At 40.5% G+C, this 26,545-nt stretch overlaps 4 protein-coding genes across 5 annotated transcripts; 2 read left to right on the forward strand and 2 right to left on the reverse strand.

The window, feature by feature from the left end:
• Positions 1 to 1,157: 1,157 nt before the first annotated feature.
• Positions 1,158 to 6,205, reverse strand: LOC6542224. The gene is made up of 2 exons (XM_001968078.3): positions 5,832 to 6,205; positions 1,158 to 2,972 (listed from the first exon to the last, which is right to left on the reverse strand). Exons 1-2 carry the CDS (start codon positions 5,917 to 5,919, stop codon positions 1,951 to 1,953), a joined length of 1,110 nt encoding a protein of 369 aa, XP_001968114.1. The 5' UTR covers positions 5,920 to 6,205; the 3' UTR covers positions 1,158 to 1,950.
• A 7,587-nt stretch (positions 6,206 to 13,792) lies between these two features.
• LOC6542288 (dedicator of cytokinesis protein 7) lies at positions 13,793 to 21,316 on the forward strand. Its single transcript, XM_001968079.3, has 12 exons — positions 13,793 to 14,005; positions 14,092 to 14,173; positions 14,235 to 14,404; positions 14,453 to 16,932; positions 16,992 to 17,578; positions 17,635 to 18,831; positions 18,892 to 19,623; positions 19,679 to 19,810; positions 19,872 to 20,052; positions 20,126 to 20,304; positions 20,359 to 20,729; positions 21,069 to 21,316. Exons 1-12 carry the CDS (start codon positions 13,965 to 13,967, stop codon positions 21,109 to 21,111), a joined length of 6,195 nt encoding a protein of 2,064 aa, XP_001968115.1. The 5' UTR covers positions 13,793 to 13,964; the 3' UTR covers positions 21,112 to 21,316.
• Positions 21,317 to 21,676: 360 nt separating this feature from the next.
• On the forward strand, positions 21,677 to 23,493 carry LOC6542314 (cysteine-rich with EGF-like domain protein 2). 2 transcript variants are annotated; one of them, XM_015159744.2, is made up of 3 exons: positions 21,677 to 22,223; positions 22,354 to 22,782; positions 23,230 to 23,493. In XM_015159744.2, the coding sequence occupies exons 1-3, from the start codon at positions 21,770 to 21,772 to the stop codon at positions 23,286 to 23,288; spliced, it is 942 nt and encodes a 313-aa protein (XP_015015230.1). In that variant the 5' UTR covers positions 21,677 to 21,769; the 3' UTR covers positions 23,289 to 23,493. The 2 variants fall into 2 exon arrangements, with proteins under 2 accessions (XP_015015230.1, XP_001968116.2); XM_001968080.3 differs by having other exon boundaries at positions 22,864 to 23,488.
• Positions 23,309 to 26,335, reverse strand: LOC6542327 (sodium/hydrogen exchanger 8). The gene is made up of 5 exons (XM_001968081.3): positions 25,316 to 26,335; positions 24,856 to 25,259; positions 24,735 to 24,799; positions 24,345 to 24,676; positions 23,309 to 24,288 (listed from the first exon to the last, which is right to left on the reverse strand). The coding sequence occupies exons 1-5, from the start codon at positions 25,987 to 25,989 to the stop codon at positions 23,814 to 23,816; spliced, it is 1,950 nt and encodes a 649-aa protein (XP_001968117.2). The 5' UTR covers positions 25,990 to 26,335; the 3' UTR covers positions 23,309 to 23,813.
• Between the last annotated feature and the right edge of the window lie 210 nt (positions 26,336 to 26,545).

Here is a 26,545-nt window from a genome sequence, read left to right on the forward strand (position 1 = left end):
TTAAAGCTGCAACTACAATTGTATGTGGTATTTTTAGACGACTTTAAAGTCAATATTTGCGCAACAATTTTTCAGTTTGCTCCGACTTAAATAACATCTCGTCACGACATGTGATGCACCGGTTTACCATAGTTTATATTTTTACTTATTTACACAAATGCTAATTTGTAACTTCGCCACCAGAAGTCATTTCTATCTGAGCAGATGTTCATTTGATTAATATTATTGGTATACCGAGAAGATGAAATTTCTAAAACTCAGCATATGGCTTGCCTTGTCTTTTAACCCGATGTTACCGAAAGAAAAATTAATAATTATTTATTTAGGACCCTTGCACACTTTCCCAATCCATTGGTAAAGTCCTGCGTTTTAGCCATTTATTTTGTTGTTTTTTCTTGGGCAATTATGTGCAGCATTTATGTGTTTATGCTCCCGGAAAACTTGTGGGAATATGGTTCAAACATTATATTGTGTGTTTATATTCTTAATTTATGGTGAATATATACTTCTCTTATTATGATTTATTTTATTAATATTCGATTATGAAAGTGGAGGAAAAAATGCAGTCCCAGCTCAACCACCTGCTTTTTGTTGAATAACGCCCATGCTTAAGTCATTATATATTGATCGGAAATTGCTGTTATTAACCTGTTTTCTGTAGGATTCTTAGCTGATGTAATTTGTTCTGGATATTGCACTGGGTCAACTAGATGCAGGTACTTTGATAATCATATGCATAGTTAACAGTGTTGAGCTCTTTCAGAATACGTCATGAGTTCTCATGCACTGTCAACTGCGATATTGGTAAACTTTGTGCCTGCTAGATTAGCTGACAAATATATTTCTGAACTTGATAAGTTGTGCCAAAACGCGTTATGATAACGTGGATGCGTTCAGGTGTACTCAAATCGATAGCCTGCCGTTCTTTGCGCACCTGTTGAGTTTTTAATATCACGAAATAGCTTGTTGCAAACGATAAGATTGTTTAACGTACAGACATAAAATAACCCATAACGCCGTCATTTCTATATGGTTTCCTTGCTTTGAAGTATTCAGTGCGCTTGCACCCAGATGACTAATATTTTAACATCAACCCCAAACACCAACTGTCCCTCGCGACCACCTGAAATCCCAACCCTTTTTAAAAATACGTTCTCTTTATAGTAAATTTTGTGTATTTCCTGATTCTATGGCACTTACACTTATGTATACATGGGTACATATATATGTCAACTTACACAAAACAATGAGATTACAATTTGAGAGGAAACATCTACACTTATTTACACAATCCGAAATTAGTTATATTGTTTACTTAATTTCATAACTAGGTACTACTTTCTTACTCGGTTTAAGCAATTCGTCAAAGAAGAATTTATCTTATTTTAGAGGTACATGTAAAAATATACATTGTCATATTCAGTCCTAAGTTAACTAAAGTTGATGGTGAAATTACAACATTTTGGCAAAGCTTCTTTTAAATATTTGTATATTAATGTAAAAATCCTGTTTAAAACAAGAATCTGAAACATTTTTAGGTAAATATATGGTTCACATTATTGTCATTTAGATGTTAAGGATACCGATTATTGTCTTTTTATGTAGTTGGCGTTGACTATTTGTACTGCCGAACGTGTTTCAGTAAATAGAGATTAAATTAAGATCACATCGCTAGTATTTATTCATAACAATGCCAATATAAAGTACAAATTGTATGCAGGCATACTTAAAAATTGTTCTTAAAACATATCTTGTCTGTATATCTAACAAAGCCTTGAAAACTTTTAAAGCTATAAGGCCACTATTGGCCAAGACTCAAAGTATGTGAATAGGAATGCTGTATGCAGATTAACCTAAGCTGAAGCACACATATTTATTTTTTCAAAAATAGCAGAAATCAGTCGCATTTAAAGTCTAAAAAGAAGTGAGCTCCCCACGAAACTGGACGGATTACTCGTCTTTCTTTCGCTTCACTTTTCCCTCCGTTTGGATGGTTGATGTTACAGCTTCCAAACACGTGGCAATGGACGGTACGGACTGATCGGCACTGTAATCCTCGCCAGCCATTCGACTTAAAGTTAGTATATAGGAACACGCCACACGAAGAACGGAAAGTTTGGAAAGTTTTTGAGTGCTGGCGTAAGCCGGAACAGCTTGGCGCAGCGTTTCGTAGGCCGCGGATATGGTGTGGACACGGGTCCGTTCACGTGCGTTTGCCTCGATGCGGCGTTCCCTAGTCATATTCTTGTAATTGCGTTGATGTTGATGTGGATGTTGATGAGGTCGCGACATTGATGCCAATCCCGCCTTGCACAGATCCTCATCGCTAAGACTGGCGTCTAGAAATGAAGATGGCGTTGATTCTTTTTGCGTTCTTTCCTTCAATGCTTTTTTGGCGGCTGGCTGTTTTCCATTTAGCATTGTGGAGTAAACCTCTATTTTAGGCCCCGCGTTGTCGACACATTTCTTTTTGGTGGTTACTAATGCGAGTGGTTCCAGCTGTTCTGGATGGGCAGCAAGCGATCTGTGAAGAGTCGTAACTCCCGGATGGCGCACATATATATGCGCCGGATTAGGCATTACTTCGTGCTGGAGGCCCAACGCGGAAGGCATGCAACTGTTGGGTGGTGGAGAGTCTATGGCTGGTGGTGTTAGGACCACCGCCGAATCGGCGGAAGATGTGTAGCGTATACGTTTCTTGAGCGGACCAGTTGCATTCATACTCGCACTGGACGGAGGACCAGGCATGGAGGTAGACTTGGGAGTCGTCAAACCTACGACTTTGAAGGGTTCCGAACTCTTGCGCTTGTTGCGGACAAGGGCTATTGGCTTGGAGTCCGCCGAGTCTGTTCCTTTTGGTCTGATGTCGGGACTGCCACTGCGCGCGTGCTCGACGGCCAAGTCGTCTCCGCCTTCGCTTTCCGAACTGGCGGAACAAAAACCCGCATCACGGTCGTTGGAATTGGGTGAATCTAAAAATAACAAAAAATTAAAGAGTTAGTTGTCTTCTATCTGTGACGTATTACGCCGAACCGGTTACTAATGTTTGGCATTTCGTATTCGTAAATTAAAAAAAACCCCCGGTTTCGCGGAACAAACTAGCCGGCCGAATAGGGCTGCGTCTACCTTTGTGCGACACCCCTTCGCCTTTTCAAAATTCAATAAGTCCCAAATCTTTAGTTAATATTTTTATTGCCAGCTGATCGAAACCAATTGGCAAGACGTAGTTTTGACGTATATACATACAAATTTTTCCTTCACAGTAATCTCAGCAACTGTTCTGCCCTACGCAATCTATTTAATACATTCAAATCGGGGATTACATGGGAAGACGGACCATAATGCAAAGTGAAATTATGCATTGATCACGAAAACGAAACAGGTTTCGTCAATTTACCACTGACCTCCAGCTTACTTGTTAAAAGTAATTTATTTCAAGTCTGGCGAATAAAGTCAGTTCAAGTTCAGCAGCAGGCAGCAAGCAGCCAGCCACTGCATCAGAAGCCAACAACCCGGTTAGCAATTTTTTAAATCACAAAGCAAATAAACGAGCATACACACATGGATCGAATTTGCTTGCGATTAAAGTCTTAGGTGTGCCAGCAACGTAAAAATGTATAGAATTAGCCAGGATATTCATAAGTATTTCGATAACTTGAGAAATAAGAAAGCAGTGTCTCCAACAGCTAATTTCTTCTAATCAGTTGGAAAAACCGCTTAGAAAATATTGTTAGAAAGTGTTTTTGCCTAACGGAAACATCTGCCTATCCATTGTGTATGTATGTATATACGTATATGTATGTATGTTTGTTTGTCAGCAAGCCTACAACCACAATTACTTGTTATTGAATTTAAATAACGTTACTGAAGCCAGGTTTGCACCTTTATTGTTAATGGAATGAGTACATTTATTCCCTGTTTATTTGAACCGGTACGGACATTTAAATAATACACATTTACGGAAGGTATGCTTTTTTGCATGTTTATTCAACTATTTATAAGCACAATATTCTGCTATCTTTTCTAATTTTAGGCAGATAAACAACGAAACGAAATTCAAAGCAACTGACTGACATTGCGGCCACGAAATCAGGCTGTACAAATAACATCAGTTTTATAGCCCTACCTCCATCCCATGTCTTGCTTGGGTTATATACCGCACTCTAATTTATATTTAAACAAATGTTTACTTTTAAGCCTCCGTCGACGCAGCCGTCGTCTAACTCGAAACACCTGTGCAAAACGGAAACTTAGAAACGCTTGCAAAATTTGTAGAAATTAAAATTTTTACTAATTTACTATATATTTCATTTGTACGTGTCAGGCACCTAATGCAACATCTAAGGACTAAAAAATATATCTGTATATTTGTATTATTTTTAGTATATGTGGAACAAGGTATTATTCTCGATTGTCTCTATTAAGTATATTTTAAGATGTTTTTAGTACGACAAAATTGGTTTTATTTTAATGGACCTGATCCGTCTTTAGGTCCCAAGTACAAAATAAGAGGTTTTGATCTGAAATTAGCAACGGTTTTCCCGTTATTCGCCTTTTTTTCCAAGAATGAATGCCCTCCTGCGAAAATCAGCTAAAACCTACTTAAAAACGGCAGACATTAACTGTCAGAGGCATAAGAAAATCCCATATTCACGCCAGAAGTCAACGAAAGGTTATCATCATAGGCGGCTTTTGGCTGGCGGTCGGTCCACTGGGAAGCGTTCCCTGTGTGGGAAGCCTCGTCTTATCATAGCAAGTGCATATACTCATACGTACATAAATGTAAATATGTTAAAACGACTATATGGAATATATTGTAGTAAAATGACGCATCACTTTTATGAATGAATCGTAGAAACTCATCCAGATCATGCAATATTGTGGCACACTTGGCAAGGACCTTTTTTCGTTGGCTATAAAACGATCCCAAATTCATTCGGCTGTTCTGCCACTACGTTGACTTTCGTGGTAAAACAATACGACTAAAATTTGTACCCAAATCGCTTGTCTTGTAATTAATTTAAATTAGGAGCCACATAAACGGAGAAGGCCAAACAAATGGCCATCTACACTAATCATTTCGAAACGGTACTGATTGAGACTAACGTATAAAATAAAAGATCATAAAAACGAAAAAAAAAAAAATCCATTTTTGTGAAACAGTTGACGTAAACAGTACCAACAATATGGGAGGAGTTAACGTCTGTCTTCGAACATTATAACAATCAGCAGGCGGCGGTGAAAAGGGATACACATTGCCGAGTCCAACTGTCGCTCCAGCTTCACAAACAGACAAATTGCCAATATGTCTGGCGACATTGTCGTCCCAAATTCGCCATTGCGGGCAAAGTGCTTGGCCGACATATGCAACACAAAACGAAAGTTGGAGTACGCTGGCGACACATAGCTGGCGTTATTTACGTATCTGTCTGCATCTTAATTGGCATCCTCAAAAGTCTGCTGCCTTTATGATTTTGCTGCATTGTGTTAGTTGGTGGCAGTTTTCTGGGTGCACACCGCAGCACCCCCTATTAACAATATTATTCGCCAATAACCTTCAGTGTATCCTATGCTAAGTTGTCTATGGCATGGTCCTAGGCCATAGCCTCCGTGTCTTATGTCAGAACTCGTCCTTTTTGAGTTTCAGTTACAAAAGTGAATATTAGCTATTTGACAATTTATTTTGCGGGATATCATTATAATCATCCGACTGCAAGACATAAAGTAACTATGCTTGTACATAGGTGTGGATATTTTATGTAAGTATTTGCAGGTGCTGCACATTTCGCAGGCAACAGGTGCATTGTCTTTTGCGCGTGTATTTAACCCACCTTTCATAATAATTGCTGATAATTCCGATGCGCTTAGTTGCATGTAAAGTTTTTCTGGGTTGGTATTCGCCATAGCCGCCAGGGACATCCAAGATCTTTAAAAGTAGCGCGTATCCAAAATCGGTATTTGAATAGTTTTGTTGGTTTTTACTTCATTTATTTACAATGACGTGGTTGATATTAACAGAAACCAATGAAATCTCACGTATTGGTTAAAGGCACTTTTTTAATTTATGGTTTGGTAAAGCCGTATGTGAGCTTTGGCACTATCTTCAACTTTTTAGGTTTTTTTATTTTCACGATCTCTCGTAAAATCTTCTGACCGGAGCACGACCGTTCACAACGAAAGTATCTGACGGATTGAAAATATCTTGCGGATTGAAATGGCCTGCGCCAGGGGCCGGCTTCATGCTAAAAGCAGCACGCGGTCGAACTGCGTTTGGTTATCAGTGTTGACAATTCAGCTTATTTAGAGTTCGTTGTCCCAAGTGTGTGGTTGGTTTGAAAGGAAAATATAAATTGAACTATTGCATTGCCCTTGTACCCATCAGTTAAATTGTTAACAGAAGTAAATTATATTCTTAATAAGAACTAAATTTAGAACTATCCTTACAACAAATATTGAAAACAGTTGAAAGGTAAATTTTAAAAGAAAGGTCATTTTGCTAAGCTTCGGAAACTACTGGCTACAAGTAATTCTAGACAGCAAGAGTTGCCAACACTATGGTACGAACAGCAGTTTGTTGGATCGGTTCGCTGTCGAGCATGTTTGAGTATCGCATATTAGTTTTATGAATGAAAATATTCGCCTGCTTGCGTTTTGGGACTAGAACAATTTTGTTTAACACTAATTGATGCAGGTATTACTATCACGCGGCCTTCATTATGTTTTTGAGGCTTTCCATTACTATGTATATGTCTTTTGACTTTGGATAAACTGATTTTGATATATCTTCAACTCGTAAATATCTCGTATAGAAACACATCTCTAATTTCATTAAATTAGGTTAGATTGGCTAGTCTTGCCGGCTCACCCTTTTATAATGCTTGACTTATAAGGCTTTGAAAGATTCTATCATCATCAGGACTTTATCAAAACAGTTGTTCCCCCTTGCAACATTGCTGCTGCACAGTTGGTGGTACGTATATGCGTCAATTTCCTTCGTGCATACGTATGTACCTATGTGCATATGTATGTTTTTCATCTGCGGTTGGCACTGTATGATACATTTACATATATATGTACATATATGATAGCCATGACGTAATAGACATCAGCATCGATTTTAATATTGTAAAAATTAAATCTTAAATGAAGTAGTACGCAAGCGGTGCTATATAGTATATATATACATATTTATATATACATGTACATGTTTATATTTGGAAATGTTTGAGTCTGGATGAATACCTCCATACGTTTTCGGTAAAAAAAGATCAGTTCTAGGAAAAAGTTTAAATTTTGCAGATCATTCTTTCGTACGCCGCACAACAAAAAAACTTGCCGCTGGAATACAAGAGCCAGTTCCCTAATATCATTAGGGTTTTTTTTTGTCTTTTTGTCCGATATCCTTAGCAGATGTACACTGGGCACGAGTTTGAGTCTGTCGCGCGAAATGCTTTTTGAATGATGACTTTCGTTTTTTTAGAGACTTGTTCTGCTTTTAAAGTATGCGTTTGGGCTGCGGGCTAACCTGTTTTCTTCGATTGGACAGACCCCAGACTTCACAATCCCCAGTGTAGCAACCTGAGCAGTCCTCCGCTACCGTCGTTTAGGTCGCGATCAAGCCTTTGTCAAGCTGGAAGTTCAAGGATAAGAATGCTGGACTTCCAAAAATGGTTCGTGTACGTGTCGGCGAAATTTGATCTGTCCCTTTAAAAATAAACCATTTTTTCCGTAGGCCCCAGCTAGAATTACTTCGGAATCATTTGTGAAGACTTTTTTTATAAAATTAGGTAAAGTTGCGGTTACTAATTTGGCTTCTGTATGAGGACACAGCACTGAGTATACGAAGTCAGTTTGGCTTCTACGAAAGAATGTGCTTTACAGCCAAGATTAAGTCCCAAAAAGTATCTTGCGGACAACATGGTGTTGTCGAACATGCATGCATAACTCGATTTACATTGATTAGGCTTCTGAAAGACATCTACCGAAAATTATAATGCTAATATCTATTTAATTAAAACGGATATCGATACCTGCCGACGCATATGTATTTGAACATACATATGTACATACATGTATTTCTACCTGTCAGTCTCGGCATGGAGCTGCAAGCGCAGGATAATGGGACGTCTCAATCACTAATTGCTTTCAGTCTGCTTGGACTAATATCTGGCCCTTGCCAATAGTTTGAACAAACTCCTGGGAGATTGATAAAATTCTTGAAAATCTCACCGAAGTCAGGTCAGGTAGTGGTGACTTCTGAGAACATTCACGCTTAATGGCTATCTTCTTCTGTAATAATTATTCCTAATGTTGAAAAGCCCATTGAAATCAAATATTCTTGTATCTGTTTTCCATTTAGCTTCGTTACTCGTTAGTGCCATCATGAAAGTAGTCGAAAGCGAAATCGTTTACACCCTCGCTTACATCTCAATACAGATTCCTTCCATATAGTAAACATAACGTTGCCGTAATAAGCACATGTCTCTCCATGTGACGTCACGTTTATTCTTGTTACGTTTAGTATTAACGGGAACAGTGAAACCAACCACCGGCCGTGGCACGTGGTTGTGGAATTTGCGTAACTCACTCTTACCGAGCGACGCACTCGATACCGTTTAAAAATGGCGAGAGGGAAATATCAATATTTTTGGCATATTTAAATATTATTTTCGCTTGAACTGAAATTAGAGAAAAAAAATAATGAACCGGAAAATACTTGTACTTTCCGAGTAACGGGTATAAAGAACTAGTCTTACTGGATTTTTTGCTCGGAGAATGAGAATAGTATCGTCAAATTTACTTAACCGAAATTTAAAGGCTTAAATCGGTAACAGAAGAAAACAAATTTCAAAGAATGTGTCTAATAACACAGCAAGATATTGTATGTACATTTATAAATTACCGCCAATCTGCTTACCACATTTTTAAAATGCTTACTCAGATCCTCCTCCATCAAATAACAGGCCCTAAAAAAAAATATTCTGAAGTGCGTTTGGTGAAGGATTTCTAGCAGTAGCCGACTTAACTTGAATAACTTAACCTAAAAAAATATTTGCGGAAAGAAGTTCAGATCCGAATCTGGAACACATGGAAATCCCTCCTGGCTTACAACGCCGGATAAGACACTCGGTCTGTTAGTGCCAACACATGGGTTTTCGGTCAGAGGCGTTTTTTAGCTGCACTCATGCTTTATTTTCTGTGCCTTGTGACCTTTGCCGGCGTCACCCAATTTGCAGTTTTTCATGGAATCGGCGCCGTCGGCGGCTAATGGCACATATGCTGACCAGAAGGATAGGAAAAACAGACATATCCTTAAATTCAAGATGTGTGAAACTTGCACACAGTGCCGAGAATGGCGACAAGATGTCTTTTCATTTGCGTGGGAATGTGTTATGAAAATTGTTGTAGGGGAAGACATCTGTCCAGAAGCGAGAGAATTGTAACTGTGCCCTATGCAATCTAAAAAGCCAAGGGTTTTAAGGTCCAACGTATACCACTTATTTTTTGAAAACGTGACAGCCGCAAGCCAAACTATGCAGCAGCACAAATAACATGCGTGTCAGAAATCATGCCCACGATATAAAATTAGACGCTAAGAAGTACGTTATTAATGTCAAAATCTACAAAATCAGGACTGCCTGCCAAACACAACGCAGACAACCCGGACAATGCAGGCCTTTGCACGCAAGAAAAGAAGAAAAAAGAACGAGCATATTAATGAGTCCAGACATCATCAGACCCCACAGCAATTCCCACGCTTCTTGTACGCAAAACACCCGCAAGCGCATCTGCAAAAATGTTAGCAAAGCACTGGCCTTCTCGTTGACCGTATCTGCAATGATTGCCACCGTTCGCCCCAAGCCCCAAAAATACGAATACTGGGCAGGAGAATCACACAGGGGCAACAAGCAGCAGCACAAAATTGTTAATACGGACGTGGATGCGGCGGCAGCAGAAAATTGTTAATATGGAAGTCGAGATCGCTTTGAGCATAAGTTACCAATGGGCGGCAGTCCCGAAACGAGGCGGCGGAGTGGAATGGGTTACCTAATAGAATGTCTTGGCATGTGGGTATGTCATGCACCTCAAAAGTGTCTATTTATACGCGCTTGTGCATGCGCTTTGAGTTTGCGAGCACTCGTACCACTCTTGAATTTGTCGTCTGTGAAACTCACGCTGAGTTCCGCGGATACTTTGGAGAATCGCTTTCTGACCGTCTTGAATACTCGACTCGAAACGGAAAGCGATGCATTGAATAGCAAGGCGATTACAATTTTGGCTCGTTTAAATTGGCTAATGCACATGTCGGTAGCGCTGAAGCCCATGCAAGGCAACGTTTTGACATCTTCCGGATTTACGGTACCTGTCTGCGATTTGGCCCTCACAGGCACTGACTGCTGTTGCCCATTTGCAAGTGGGTACTGTTAAATATCCTTGTCATAAAACTGTTTTGTGCACTTGTCTTTTGTTATATTGAACATTTCATAGTTGCAGTCAACACACAAAGGACCAGACAGAAGACGATTTGGTTAATTTTTGGCTGGCGCCAGACGCACAGCTGGTTGCCGTGGCCTCGGCTGTGCGATTGCAGTGTCATAAACGTAATGTAAATAAGTATAGCAGCCAACGGGACGGCACAGGTCCATTGCCATCGATGTTGGTGGTGGTGGTGGTGGTGTACGGTTTCCGACCGACCAGATGCAGATGCATGCCGTGGTCGCGCCTTGACGTTGACACGCATGAGCGTAGCCGGAAACATTTCACCAGGAGAAGGCACACTCGGCCTCATAGCTCCCTATCAGTACGTCCATGCTGACACATGCCATGCCATACAGTGCGACATGGTCACGGGCTATTGGTCACTCATTTGCCAATGTTGGCGTATTCGCAACTTCTACTTGTCCACGTCGAAGCAACTGGTTTGAATTCTTCATTTGCGTGCCGAAGCATCTGTTGCTGTGTCCATGCGTCCGAATAACCACGAGTATCCTAAGTCGTAATACTTATCATTGTACTCACTTTAAATGTGTGTGGCTGGCTGGCAGCCATTTTCAAATAACAGTCCTGCGATTGGAGTCCTTGTCGCCCTACTTATTTAGCGAATCCTTGGTAGTTTGTTTTAAACGATGGCAATTCCATTAGGCCAGTGTTTTCGATATTTCCCGCATAAACGCGGCACAAATACCGGCACCTTTATTCCCAGCGCTGTCTGTATTTTCAGTGGTCCGTATACACCTTGTCATCGCAAGGCGCAGACCAACTGCCACTACTGCTGATGATGTGCTGGCGGTCATCGCCTGTTGATCGTTTTTGTCCTGCCTAAACTAATAACTGCATCGTGCGGTTGGGCTTCTCAGGTGCTTTTCGAGAGTGGCTCATTCAGTGGAGCCCAGTAAGAGCCGCAGGTAAAACGACCCTGACGACTGGATGTAAATTTCTACGAAAATTAAGTGGACAAATTATTGACGAGAATGTAGCTGATACACATGCAGATGCATAAATATTATATATACATAAACTTAGACATGACGAAAAGTAGTAGTTTCCACCAATGGTCCTTATCACGTTTCTGACCTTATGGACTTCAAGCAACATACAGAGCGGTTTTGCTTATTGTACACTATTTACGTCTATGAAAACAAGTGCACACAATTTATCTTAACAAATGTATCACACTGTCTGGATCGCTAAAAATAATCAAAAACTCCACACCTCGAAAGGTGCTAGACAGTTAATTTATACGGTTTTATTCGTATATGTATACTAAAAATAGTACAAAGCGTTGAATATAAATAGTAACTTATAATTAAATTAACACATTTCTGCAATGTTTACTTTGCAGTGTGAATTTAAATCTAACCTGGCCTTTTATGCTCTTAATATACAAATGTATGTAGTTCCAAAAACGCCGTTGAATTTGACTAGATCGATTTAATATACGTAGTAATCGAACGTAGGGCGAAAAAAGGTTCTACCTTATTGCACATAGCGTTTAACAAGATAATACCACTCCGCAAATGAAGAAACTTGGCGCCAGCCATGAAAAATATGTAGACAATTAGAATAGCATTTTGGCGCTGCTCTGCGGACCGATTCATTAAGATGTTCGGGGACGTATTTATAAAATACTTATATATGTACATATGTATATAAGTGAGTGGCGATCTCGGCGTGAGGCTCTATACAACATCTTGTCAGAATGTCATTAATTGTACTTTGTACCCGGCGGCGGATTCTTTTTGGCAACGTTTGTATGGCGATGGTGGCATCTGTCGCTCAAGTGTCTTTAGTTTCTGGCACAAAAGTTCAAAACGAAGGAGCGGTGGCGTCCCAGACGGCGTCGCCTGTGGGGACATAACTTTGTGATGCAGCTGCAAATGGTTCTATTGAAACTGTATTTTATCATTTGTTTATTTTTAAAATAATTTTAAATCTTTATAAATTAATTGATTATCTCCACGAATGGGATTAAGGTGGCATAATACGCTGCATAAAACCGCTGCAATACCCGAGTCCATATTTATGTGATGGCTCTAAATGCCCCAAGACGTTAACGGTCAATAAGGCGCAACCCTGGGGTAAAATGCACATAAACAAATCTGGCGACAACGCAGCTGGCCATTATGGGGAAAGCACTTCTGTGTACGAGCGTATATGTATATTAGGATGGAAATAATTGCACACAGTTCGTCATAATTTGTCGTTGGAACAGATGAGGTCAGAACCGAAGAGCAGTACACTTCAGAAAAATGTCATTCGATTTTTCAACATAACAAGTAGTATGCAAAACAGGATAATAATTATCTTTCTTTTAAATTAAAAAACAAACATATTAGAATCTATACTTTCATATGTATGTAAATAATTCAATTTAAGTTGGTAAAGAAATTATTTTATGAGATCGATGATTTTCATTGATAATAAATTAAAATATAATTTACATAAGTAATGACTGTAAAGCCTTGCAATTTGTTTGTTCAGTGCATGAGAATTCATTGTAAAAATGGATGAAACGCAAGTACTTTGCAGTATATGAGCTTAAAGAATTCATTAACAATTTCGCCACTACCATTTATATTAGTAATGGGACAATTTCGTGGGACAGATTATTTAATTTGTGGCACTCTTAACTGAAATGGTTTTATATGTCGGCCCAAAGTGAACCTTTGTTAGGCTGATATTCAAAAATACTGAAATCTAGAGCTATTTAACGCCATCTCCTATTTTACCGCCGTCAAAATCTGAACAGCCTCCCACTGACAAACAAGCCCCTTCCATGCATGTGGTATGCAGCTCGTAAAAACATAGCGCATCCTAAGGCGGTCGGAATGTGGTGGCTTGCTCTTAATCTAAAAAAAACTCGCCAAAGTCACTGCAGCTGTTGCTCGTGGGTGAAAGTGAAAACTTGTGGCACATGTTGTTCGGCCGGAAACAAAATAAAATCGAAATAAGCCGCCATATGCATGATGAGATCGTAAATAGTACGATCATAATAATCCACTATTAGATAAAGAATATTTTATGAAAGTTAAGCAAGTCCATCACAAAACAAAAAACAGTTTACACCTGCGAAAAGTGTAATCAAAGTCTAAAATAACATATCTAGGGCCATAGTACATAGATCATATTAAATTAAATATAAACAAAAATTTGATCCGCATGAAAAATTACTTTATTTTATTAAAAAACCAGCTTCAACGCCAAAGTCGATCTTCTCGGTTAGTGGGCGCCAAAGTAATTTTCAAAAAATAGCATTACTATTACATTTTTATGCGGCTGAAACATATCGGAATTGAAACCAGTTCATCTATACGGGCGACCAGGCCATCTCTAGCATTTCAAGATTAATCGATGAGTACGGTTATCGACGGCGCTGCGAGTAAAACAATACAAAATTATGTTCTTTTTTGTCATAAAATAAATAAGAAACGAATTAGACCACTGTAACATACGAATATTCCAAAATGTCGAATGCCCAGCGCTCGTTTGTGCAAAAAGTTTCAAAGTAAGTTCTTAACTAAATGCAATTGTTTTTATAACAAAGAAACGCCCTTAATTCGTGCATATGTACATCAATTTGTAAAACCCTAGGCAGTCGGCTGCGGATGTACGAAAAAATGTTTCTGGTTGCCATTTATCAAAGGCAATAGACTCGTCACTGTGTGGTTCGTCGGTAAGAGCATTTAAAGTTGAAATAAACCATTCCTCTTTCAAGGATTCGATTTTTTTCATAGGTGTCCCCGACAGAGCCTCTTGATTACGAAGAATTTCTTTCGCAGCATATGAACATTATCAACCGGGACCCCTTGAAACAAATACTGGACTTTCCTCAAGGAGATGTAACTGTAAAAATCATTCCCCGAAAAATCCGAACTGTTGATCACGTTATTCCCAACGAGAATTTGTATGTATGCACCTAACTTATACAGCAGTTAGCTACAGTCTCTTTTAGGTCTGATTTGCCCCATCACGTACAAGAATGTGTGAACTGCTATACGCGCCCATGGAAGGTGGTGGAATATGCACAGCGGCACCTTTCCAGCTCTTGCTATATCCGCGAGCGTATCGACCGCGGAACCATAAGTCCCTCCGCGTACCAGCAGGAATTCGAGATCGACAAGGATTTTTCGTCATTTGAAGAAGCATTCGCCTATAAAAGCGAAAGCTGCACTCCAAGTTCTCGGCAATCCATTGCAAGTTTGGCTTCAGTTAGCTCTTGTACGGACACTTTGACACCGCGTGGTTCTTGGGCTAGCTTTGATCTTCGACGCTCGGTTAATGACCCACTAATACCCAATTTGCTTGACAATGTACCTCCGGAGCATATTGATCAGTCCAATGAAGCACGCCGGCAGCAAGATCGACAAATGGCTCTTTTCTCACTGTATCCGGAATCTGAAGCGGAGGAATGCATTGAACGCCGCCTGCTCGCGGAGATTCCTGTTGAACATATGGGTCATCGCATTCAGGTTAAATGCCTACAGCTTCGGCTTGAGCTGGAAGTAGAACCAATTTTTGCATCGATGGCCATCTATGATGCTAAAGAACGGCAAAAAATTTCAGAAAATTTCTATTTTGACATGAACGCAGATAGTCTTAAACGCATGTTGTCAAGTCATGTGCAGTGCGCAGACATAAGTACCCAGAGCCACTCAGCCATATTTGAAATTTCATATCCGAGTAATGATTTGTTTCTCGTGATTCGTCTGGAAAAAGTTTTGCAGGGTGACATAAACAATTCTGTCGAGCCGTATCTCAAGGAAGACAAAGATAAATACCGAGAGAAAGTAAAATCCAACGCGGTAGACTACTGTGAGCGACTAGGCAAGTACCGAATGCCGTTTGCATGGACAGGAATCTACCTCACAAATGTTTTTAATGGCGATAACTTTGAAAGCAAAGACGCTGGCGCCGCGGAGCGGGATTCTTTCGGAAGTGGTACGGGCAGCAGCTTGGGTACAGCGGCAAGCTCCAATAGCTTAGATCGTAAGTCTTCCACAAGTAGCTTTGATCAACTAAGGCGAAAGGCGAACGATATGAGCGGAACACTAACCCGACGCGGTTCGCTTGAACGAAAGGAGAAGCACCGATCCTGGTCTCCAGATGACTTTGCAAACGTGGTAGAAAACTTTCGTCCTATCACTATAACAGTACCAAGCTTCTTCAAACAAGAGCCAGATAAAATGAAAGACGAGGATTTGTACAAAATTTTACCAGAGCTAAAAAGACCGGGTTCAGTTATGAAGAAGTACAAATGCATACCAGGTTCTATTAAATTAGAAATATCACCATGCGTCGAGGAAGCCAAGAATGCCTTAACTCCAGAGTTGGCCAGTATTAACCCTCAAAGTGCGGATAACGTTCGCCCAGTTAAAGAAATTTTAGAATTTCCGCAATCGGCAATTTACAACCCACATTATACCTATCGCAATCTGCTCTTTGTGTCACCAAAGGAGCTAAATTTCTCCTCGCGTGCAGGATCTGCTCGAAACATTGCCGTTCGCGTACAACTAATGGCTGGAGAAACCCCAAAAGATGCGGTCAATGCCATCTACGGCAAGTCGTCTTGTCCAAAATTTTCTACTGAAGCATTTACGGCGGTCAATTATCATAACAAATGCCCATCTTTCTACGATGAAATAAAAATAGCCCTGCCTGCATCAATAAAACAGCATCACCATTTATTGTTTACCATTTACCACGTTTCATGTCAAAAGAAACCGCAGGATTTGCAGCCGTCAGTAGAGACCCCTATCGGCTACACATGGTTGCCCTTACTGGAAGATGGAAAACTTAAATTTGGAGAATTTAATCTTCCTGTTATGGTAGAATCACCACCGGAAAATTACTCTTTTATACCACCGAATGTTCATCTGCCTGGAATTAAATGGCTGGACAATCACAGAGCTGTGTTTTCAATTAATGTAGAAGCAGTGACCGCAATTCATACTTTGGATTCCTTCCTTGATCGATTCTTCTTAATTTGCGAATATCTAGACACTCGAAATATACCTTCCCACATTGGTGAAAATAATATAGAGACAGAATTAAAGAAATGCTTGCTGGATATCGAATATGCAAATCGTGAGCCATTAGTGAGGCATCTACCATTAGTCTTGGATAAGCTTATTGAATTGCTGGTAGTGACCCACAAAGTTAGTGGACAAGCAATGTCTCTGGGATCTACGGTTTTCGAAGTTCTTTGCTTAGTATCATCTTTGTTGTCAATACTTAATGACGATCAATATGACCAATACGGACGGCAAAGTTTGCTATCAACATATGTGCAATTTCAATGTAAAATTCCGCACCCATTTCAAAGCAAACAGCGACTAACATGCAGTCGCAGCACAACAGAGGACTTGCAATTAAGCGAATCGTACACCCTATATGATAATGTGCTAGCAAGTGGCCGAAGTTTGGATCGCAAAGGTAAACATATAATTTGTAAAGGCTTAAATACTTGTAAGGCTTAACGTATTCTCTTTTAGAAATATCCATAGATATCCTTCAATCGATGGCTGCTCGGGATGTCCAAGTCAGGCTGCTGCACGAAGAATTAGCCCTGCATTGGGTCGTTGCAAGTGGAAAGGCAGCAGACTTAGCCATGTCAAATTCGTGGTTTTTATTTGAGCTTATAGTCAAATCTATGATTGAACATTTGCATTGTTCAAATACTTTGAACGGTCCCCGCAAACATCGATTTCCTCATCAGTTTAATGATGATCTATCCACCCTGGTGCACTTAGTTACAACAAAAGTTGTCGGCTACCATAGTAACGAACCTAAATTAGCGCAGTCATTAAATGCAAGTTTAGGCTTTTTCATATTTGACATACTAAGCATCATGGATCGGGGATTTGTGTTCGGCCTGATCAAAACGTACACCAAGGTTTTGATTTCTAAGAATGCTTCAATACCTGATCTAATGAACTATAAAATAGACTTCTTAAGAATTGTCTGTAGTCATGAGCACTTTGTTGCTTTAAACTTGCCGTTTGGAACCTCATACACAATGGTAACTGCGCCTTGCAGTCCCACTCCAAGCACAACGTCGAGCAACAGCCAAACTTCTTGCGTAAGTCAAAAAACAATTTGTATTAATTTGTATTAATTTCTGGCTTCTTTTAAAAGGGATCACTAGACAGAGCTCTACACGCTGACCTTAGTCAAGAATTCCTCCAGCAACATTTTCTAATCGGTCTTGTACTGAGCGATTTGGCAGCAGTAATGGAGGTGCCAAACCCCCAATTACATGGAAAAGCGATTCGGTGTATTCGCAACCTAATGACATCTCACGATTTGGACGCTCGGTATAGCGAAACTGATGCGCGTGCAAGGGTGGCTGCTTTATACATACCGCTTCTTTCCATAGTGATGGATTCCATTCCTCAGCTGCATCAGCACGGCCTTGAGCAAGATCGTCTGCAGCAAATCGGTCAACTTGAAGACTATCAAGGACCACATCAAACTATTACAACATCAACCATAAATCCGGAAGTGGCATTTGCAATATCGGGAAGTCGTCCCTACTCCTACTTGAATGAACAGGTTAAAAACAAGTTACCCCTTAGCTCAGAGAATACTCGCCATTTATTGGTGTGTTTTCTGTGGGTGCTAAAAAACTTGGAGCGCAACGTTTTATACCGCTGGCTTTTGGATTTAAGTCCGCATAGAGTGCACCAAATGCTTCAAGGTGTTAATGTTTGCCTGAAAACTTTCGAGTACACCGGACAAAAAAACGTCGCCACTCTTAAACGAACGAATACACAAAGTTTTAGGAAAACTGCATCTACTGATGTTAAGGAAAAGTTGGAGGAATGTATTAGAGGCACAAATTCAGCACGTTATGATTTAATAAATCGCCGAAAAGATCGTAATTCAACAGAGAAATTCCGCTGGAGGAAAGACCAGATGCCATATCGCTCACAATATTCTGATGGAGTGGGAAAAAGTGAGCATGAACTTGAATTGAGTCATTTTATCGAAGGCTCTTTGGCTACTGAAGTTGCTCTTGTACTGCTCGATACCCTGGAAATTATTGTTCATGTTGCTGCCAACCTGTATCATAATCTTCTTGGAACTGTACTGAAGGTGCTTCTGCATTCTTTGTCTCGAAATCAATCTACTTTGGCCCTGCAAAACTTGTTTGCCTCCCAGCGCGCATTAATTTTTAAATTTCCAAATTTATTATTCGACGACGAGACCGACATATGTGCGGATTTGTGTCTGATTTTGCTAAAACATTGCGGATCCCTTTTGCCAGGAATACGATCACAGGCTGCTGCATCACTATATTTACTAATGAGACAAAATTTCGAAATTGGAAATGTAAGTTTTGTTTTATTGTTAACGTTTATATAGCTAGCCTAATGGAATTTTTTCGTATAGAACTTTGCCCGAGTTAAGATGCAAGTGACGATGTCTTTAAGCTCCCTGGTTGGGACAAGTTCGGTATTTAGTGAGCAATCTTTACGCCGTGCGCTTAAAACAGTGCTAGTTTATGCTGAATCCGACTCCGACCTGCAGGAGACATCTTTTCCTGAGCAAGTACAAGATTTGCTTTTTAACCTGCATATGATACTGTCAGATACAGTAAAAATGAAGGAGTATCAAGAAGATCCAGAGATGTTGCTTGACCTCATGAATCGTATTGCCAAAGGATACCAAAATAACCCTGATCTACGGCTGACTTGGCTGGAAAATATGGCTAAAAAACACCGCGAGCGGGCCAATCACACGGAAGCAGCCATGTGCTATGTACATGCTGCTTCTTTAGTCTCTGAATATCTTAGCATGTTGGAGTCACAAACGCATTTGCCTGTTGGAGCTGTAAGTTTTCAACGAATTTCTCCCAACACACTAATGGAGTCGGCCGTGTCTGATGATGTGCTAAGTCCCGGCGAGGATGGTATCTGCCTAGGAAATCATTTCACTGAAACTGGGCTAAAGGCCTTGCTGGAAGAAGCCTCCAATTCCTTTCAAGTAGCTGGCATGTATGAAGCTATGAACGAAGTGTACAAAATTCTAATACCCATATGCGAGGCTAACAGAGATTTTCAAAAGCTAAGCAAAGTTCATGGCAAATTGCAGGAGGCATTTAATCGAATATCCCAGCTACAGGTAACTAAATAGTGTAATTTTTACCAACGGAAACTATATACATATTTTTAAACAGGGTAAGAGAGTTTTTGGAACATACTTTCGTGTTGGCTTCTACGGCGGAAAATTCGGAGACTTGGATCAGCAGGAATTCATTTATAAAGAGCCAACCTTGACAAAGTTGCCCGAAATATTTAGTCGACTACAGGTATAAATTGCAAATTAGAAAAAGAAAAATAGCATTAATATATATTTTAAACACGCGTTAGAATTTTTACACTGAACGATTCGGACCGGACTCTGTGCATATCATTAAAGATTCCAATACAGTTGACGTAAATAGTTTGGATCCCGATAAGGCTTACATTCAAATAACTTATGTTGAACCCTATTTCGAAACATATGAAATGCGTCATCGTGAGACATACTTTGAACGGAATTTCAATATAAGTATGAGATGAATTACAAATTTAATTGAAATCGAAAACTAAAATTATTATTTAAACATTTTTGTATTATGCAGAACGTTTTATATATGCCACGCCTTTTACCAAAAATGGTAAGGCCCATGGCGAACTACATGAGCAGTGTAAGCGGAAGACGATCTTGACCACGGCGAATCACTTTCCCTACGTAAAAACACGCATTATGGTAATTAGCAGACAGCAAATAGTCCTGGAACCCATTGAAGTGGCAATTGAAGTAAGTTAGGTTGTAAAATCCCAATAGTTCACAAAATTAAATTTCGTTGCCTAGGATATTCAAAAAAAGACATTGGAGTTGGCGGCTGCCACGAATCAAGAGCCAGCAGACCCCAAAATATTGCAAATGGTGCTCCAGGGATGTATTGGAACGACTGTTAACCAAGGACCGATGGAAATGGCCAGTGTATTCCTTTCCAATTTATCCGACGGAACAACTGTACCGACAAAGCACCAAAACAAACTTCGGTTATGCTTTCGCGAGTTTTCAAAACGTTGTGCTGATGCTTTGAAAAAGAATCGCAATCTAATACTTTCAGATCAAAAAGATTACCAAAGAGAATTGGAACGTAACAACGACCGGTTCATTGAACGATTGACTCCTTTTATTACTCTTACATCAGTTCAGAATCATGGCGTTGTCAAGTAAGTTTTTATTTTTATACAGTGGAAAGGACAATTCTATTTTGTATACATGTGTATGCCTATTATGTATTGTATTTTATATATGTACATAAAAGTATACAAATTCTCATGTCTTTATTTTGTTGTACCTCTACGAACCACTCTAAATTAAAGAGAAATGATTCTTAGATATCCCCTTTTTTTTGGAACCCAGCCAAATATATATGGTTTCTAAAATAGTCATATGATGGAGTAATAAATACTGCTTTATATCAATATCACATTTTAGCTGGCAAAAGTAACCATAACCTTTAATATTAATTTAATTTCATTTCTTTTTCTAAATATATCCAATTTTAGGGCCAACGCGTACAACAACAAAAGTACTCCTTTGAAATGGTAACTCCTTGCACGACATAGTCTGCAACCAAATTATAACAATACTTTTGGTCTTTCATGTCTAGCGTATCGGATTATTTTAAGTAAAACATTAATCTTAACTTATAGATCTCTATACTTGCTAATTAAACAGCGTAACACTCTAATACATTAAGCAAAATATTATAAAGCAAAAGAAATAAATTTTACACTTTTTTACTTTTACGAAAATAATTAATGTAATGTTGTTTCAAGGTACGAAAAGGGCCAATTGAAACTATTGAAATTGATTTACACAGATTCGATTTAGAGTTTGGTGCGTCCAAAAAAATTAGCGATTTTAGAACAAACATTTTCTAAATCAATTTTTTTTCTAAAATCTAAATTCTAAATAGCTTTAGGCTGCAACAAACGAAACCCCCAAATAGTCCTTTACCAGCAAAGGAAACTATTCCAAGACCGCTAGTCTCAGATTGGATGACAGTCGAGTTTCGCATGGGAGTAACGGTCCTCTTTGGTGCAAGATGAGCTGAGGGCGAGCTCCGTGAGGCAATGGTATCGCGGGAGCTATCGATATTGGCGAAACTATCGAGTATACTATCGATGTCTTTATTCATCGATAGTGTCGGCTTCAATTACACGTAAACTCGGATAATTCGCCGGCTAAAAGAGGCAACAAATAAATGATAATGGGAATCAAGGACTGTTGGCTCGCAGCGCTAGTATTCATAGCCGCTGCCTCGGCGTCATTTTCACCCGAAAAGCCTGTTCCTCCGCCCTGCAGGGCCTGTACTCAGCTTGTTGGCTCTTTTCGAGCAGGACTCGAAAGGACAAAACGCGGACACGCGGGCGGAGACACAGCATGGGAGGAGGAAAAGTTGCGTTCGTACAAGAACAGCGAGGTGCGGCTGGTAGAGATCCAGGAGAAGCTATGCTCAGAGGGAGAAGTGATAAACAAGGATCACTGCCACAACCTGGCTAACGAGCACGAGGCGCTTCTCGAGGACTGGTTCACCCACAAACAGACGCAAAGCCCTGACCTGCAATCCTGGCTTTGCATCGATCAGCTAACCGTGTGCTGTCCGGCGAATACCTACGGACCAGACTGCCTGCCCTGCACCGAGTGCAACGGAAATGGTAAGTTATGATGTGCAAGAACTTTGAAAGCCCAACTTACATAAGTATGTCCTCTGTGGCAGATCTTTGTGGGGTATTCTTACTTAAGGTTGCGGTTTTCGTTTAATTCATGACACATGAAAAATTTCAGGAAAATGCAAAGGAGACGGAACAAGGAAGGGTAACGGAAAGTGCAAATGTGATCTCGGCTATGCGGGTCCAAACTGCAACGAATGTGGACCGGAGCACTACGAGTCCTTTCGTGACGAAAAGAAATTGCTGTGTACACAGTGTCATGCGGCCTGTGGGGAAGGAGGCTGCACGGGAGGTGGTCCCAAGAGCTGCCGCAAGTGTAAGAAGGGTTGGAGCATGGACTCGGAGGCAGGATGTGTCGACATCAATGAGTGCTTGGAGCAACAGCGTCCTAACTCTTGCCGACCGCAACAGTTCTGCGTGAACAATGAGGGCTCCTTTAGTTGCCTGGAGTGTGATCGCTCCTGCGATGGCTGCGATGGTGATGGCCCGGACATGTGCAAAAAGTGTGCTGATGGCTATGAGCTGAGGGATGGAAAGTGTCATGGTAAGTAAAACTACAATTGAATGAATTTGCTTTTAAGGAACGGATTGTCCACTATATGTATTGCGCCTCCGATCATTAAAGATATTTCTGCGGAGCAACGCAGCAACTACGTAAGCTATACGCGAATGCTCACCTACTTCGGAATGTGCGTGGCCACCTGCGTCATCTTCCAGAGCTCCACTCACATTGCCTGGGGTTGCATTGTTGGGGCGGCAGTTGCAGGGTACATTGCTGTTTCCGAGTACTGGATCAACTCGGAGGCAGAAGGCGGCCACCAGCCCGAAATAGATACAAAACAGTTGGAGGAACTAATCATGAAGTCTTTATAAGTCAAAAAACCATGTGAACATTGCTTTCATATTTTTTTTAGATACACGAGAGTTTTGAACAGCATTATCTTTTAACATTTTCCAAAGACATCTAACGATTTTTGTACTTCGTTTGCAGTGCGCAGTGATTCAGACTCCACGGTGCTCGTTGAAGAGTCCACGCACGAAGAATTGTAGAAGTAACCAAAACGCACACCTTTTGTAGTCAATTTTACTTTAATAGTTAATTTTATCAATTGATATGTATTTTTAAATTAGGATTTCAACAAGCAGGGCATGACCACTTTTTGTTACACGTTCCACACTTAGATATTTATTTGGTTTCAAAAATGTACAAAATCACAAATACAGCATATATTCGTATCAATAAATATTTTAAACTTAAATTACTGACGTAGTCTGCTTTAGTGATGTCCAAATTTTCATTTTGAAGACCATCGTCCGTGTGCAATGTAATACTGCTTAAAGCGGATTAATAAAGGGGCTACCGTGATACGAATGAATCATTGCAGTTGGATCTTTCAAAATGAAAATTTTTAAACAAGAAAAATATGCACAAGATAACAACCATCACCGCATTATATAAATAAAAGCTCTAAAAACATTAACTTTAGGAACTTAAGCATTAAATACGATCGTTCCCTTTGGCCTCATAAGTTCTCCAAAACAGTCGGACACAGATACAGAGTTCCCTAAAAATTTCTACGAGCGTGTCAAATGAATTTGACTTGTGCTGGCAGCTAGCCCTATCTCTTCGTCCGATTCATCTGAATCCAATGGACTCACTCGAATGGCTTGGTACCACTTGTTAGTCAGGTCGGCCATCTGTGACTTACACTCGTGCAATTCCTGACTATTAAATCGACGCGTAAAAAAAGGAATAAAGTACTTGCGATCCATGCGCCCAAAACGATCGCGTGCTTGGGTAAAGGTAACGTCCTCTTCCTCAGTGAGTTCCGACAAGTGTTCAGAGTCGATTGCCTGGCCCCATTCACGAGTTTTTGACAGGGAAATAGATTTTGACCGCTTTCGACCGCTGCCGTTGCGTCGTCCTCCCTCCTCAGTGGTATTCCTTCCAGATCCGCGAGCGCGTCTTTTTTTTCCGGGCTTAAGGTACTTCAGCAGTGGCATTGTGGAGCCCCCAAGCACTAGCGTGGTAAATAGCACGATGATTAATCTGAAATTTGATTTATACAATGACTGTGCACTATTGACAAGCCGGAATAAGCTTACGTAGTTGTTATGATGACGTGTCGTTTCTCCTGGCTGTCAAGATTCAAGTGCAAAGATAGCGCGTAGGAAATGGCTCCGCGTAGGCCCGAAAACCACATAATGAACTGCATTTTGTTATTGATCTTATGCTCGCGAAATTTGTTGACCAAGAACGCGAGCGGAAAAATATTGCACGCGCGACCAATGAGGCAAAGCACAATGGCCCATATAACAAAAGATAGTTCAACTTGGTGTTTAAAGGAAAATATTGCTAGTCCCAGATAAGCAAAGACGCAAGTCTCAGCAATGAAGGCTAGTGTCCTCATCGTCTGCTGCATTGTAATTTGAGTAACCTACGATTAAAAAAGTTTTAGTAATATATAAAATAGTGAGATAATAGCAATGACTTACAGTGGATAGGTTAAAATGCGTGTAGTGGGACATGACAATTCCGCAAAATAGTATAGCCATAATACCTATTGTTAGTAAAAAAAATTAATGTTGAGAGTCATTGCTAAAAACATACATATACCGCTTAAATGTATTCCCTCTGCCAAGACGTAAGGTGCATAAGTAAACATTAGCATCATCGCAAACTCGAGAGATGGATGCTTTCGCAGATCGATGTGCTTCAGAAGAAGAGCCGATATTAATGCAAATATGACTCCGATGCCCGCCGAAGCAAAGAACATCGCGCAAAAGGTCTTCAACGCGCTGAACATGGCTTCTCCAGTGCTCGCTTCAGCATTTACGTTGGCGGATTGGGTAATAGATGCAGTTAGCACAATAGATATGGCGTCGTTGAGGATGCTCTCGCCGAATACCAGCATGTTGAGTATGGGGTCTACGTCAAGTGCATGGAAAATTGCCACTGTTGCCACAGGATCAACAGCAGAGATGAGAGAACCAAAGGCAAAGGATTCCGAAAAGCTTAGTCTAAAATTAGGAGTAATCATTAAATGAACTTGGGCATTGATTTATCTTAAACTTGCCGAAATGCCACCTCAGCTAGGCCCAGCAGGTAAATCCCCGCTCCGATGACCAGTGCAGAAATCGTTGTGCCGAATATGGCAAAGACCAATATGGATCCAATGTTCTGAAAGAAGTTTCCCTTGTGCAGATTGTAGCCGGACTCGAATATAATGGGCGGCAGGAGCACCAAAAAGAAGCCCATGGGCGAGAAGACCTCCTCGCGTTTCCAACTCCCATTCTGCCCAGACATGACGTTCAGCGAAAGGCCAATGAAGGCGCCCAGAAAGACTACCACAATGCTCTCCGGCAGGTACTGGAAGCCGGTCTGCAGCATAGAGTGGATAAGCAGGATGCCCAACATGATCACGCAGATGACGAAAAACAATGAGAGTGAGGAGTTGTGCTCCTGCTCGACCGCATGGGAATCGATGAGAGGCGGTTCTGTGACCACTGTGGACGCGTTTCCCTTCCTCGTGGTGCTTGCATTGCCAGGTATAGCAATCGAGGGCGGGATATTTCCCAGCGGACTGCTGGCTAAGACGTCCGACGCGATGTGGGTAGAGTTACTACTACCTGTCGTGGTGATGTTGCTGGATGTCTTGCTTTGGGGCAGGTTCTGTTCGCTGATGCTTTCCGCGCCCGCTTGCACGAAGAGAAGTAGTGCAGCCGCACTATAAGCTACCCAAACCCTCATTTTGGCCGACAAAATGTGACGTGGTCGTTAATAACGCTTGCATTTAACTTTTCACTATTTGTTCAATTTGTTTTTTTCACAAACATCTGTTTATCGCCCTATCTGACGTATATCGGGGAGAGTTGCCGTATCATTTCGGTTAACTGGCGCGTGCTTTTGATACATTCAAACGGAAAATGTGCATGTAATAGCATTAAATGTATTTAACTGTATAAAGGATGAATTTAATTAATTAGCTTATGCCCAGTCATGGTGCGGGGGTCACATAAATAGCTGATAGCTCTTGTGCAGATGTCTTGAATGTGGAGCATACTAAGTAAAAATAATATTTTGGTCCTATACGTGTTGAGAACGCTTCTTAGACTGGACGAAACTTAAATACACTACAAGAGCTGAAATACTAAATAATCCTTGCTATTACTCACTCCTCACATACTTCACTCCTTGAAAAGTGAAAAAATATGAAGTTTAGATAATTACAATACCTCACGAATCAGCGACTGATAATACATGCAGTGGCACAATCTACAATTTGCAAGCCGCCATTTGTGCTCAG

This window comes from Drosophila erecta, unplaced genomic scaffold (assembly GCF_003286155.1).
Source record: "Drosophila erecta strain 14021-0224.00,06,07 unplaced genomic scaffold, DereRS2 tig00000055-arrow-pilon, whole genome shotgun sequence".
NCBI classification, from domain to species: domain Eukaryota; kingdom Metazoa; phylum Arthropoda; class Insecta; order Diptera; family Drosophilidae; genus Drosophila; species Drosophila erecta.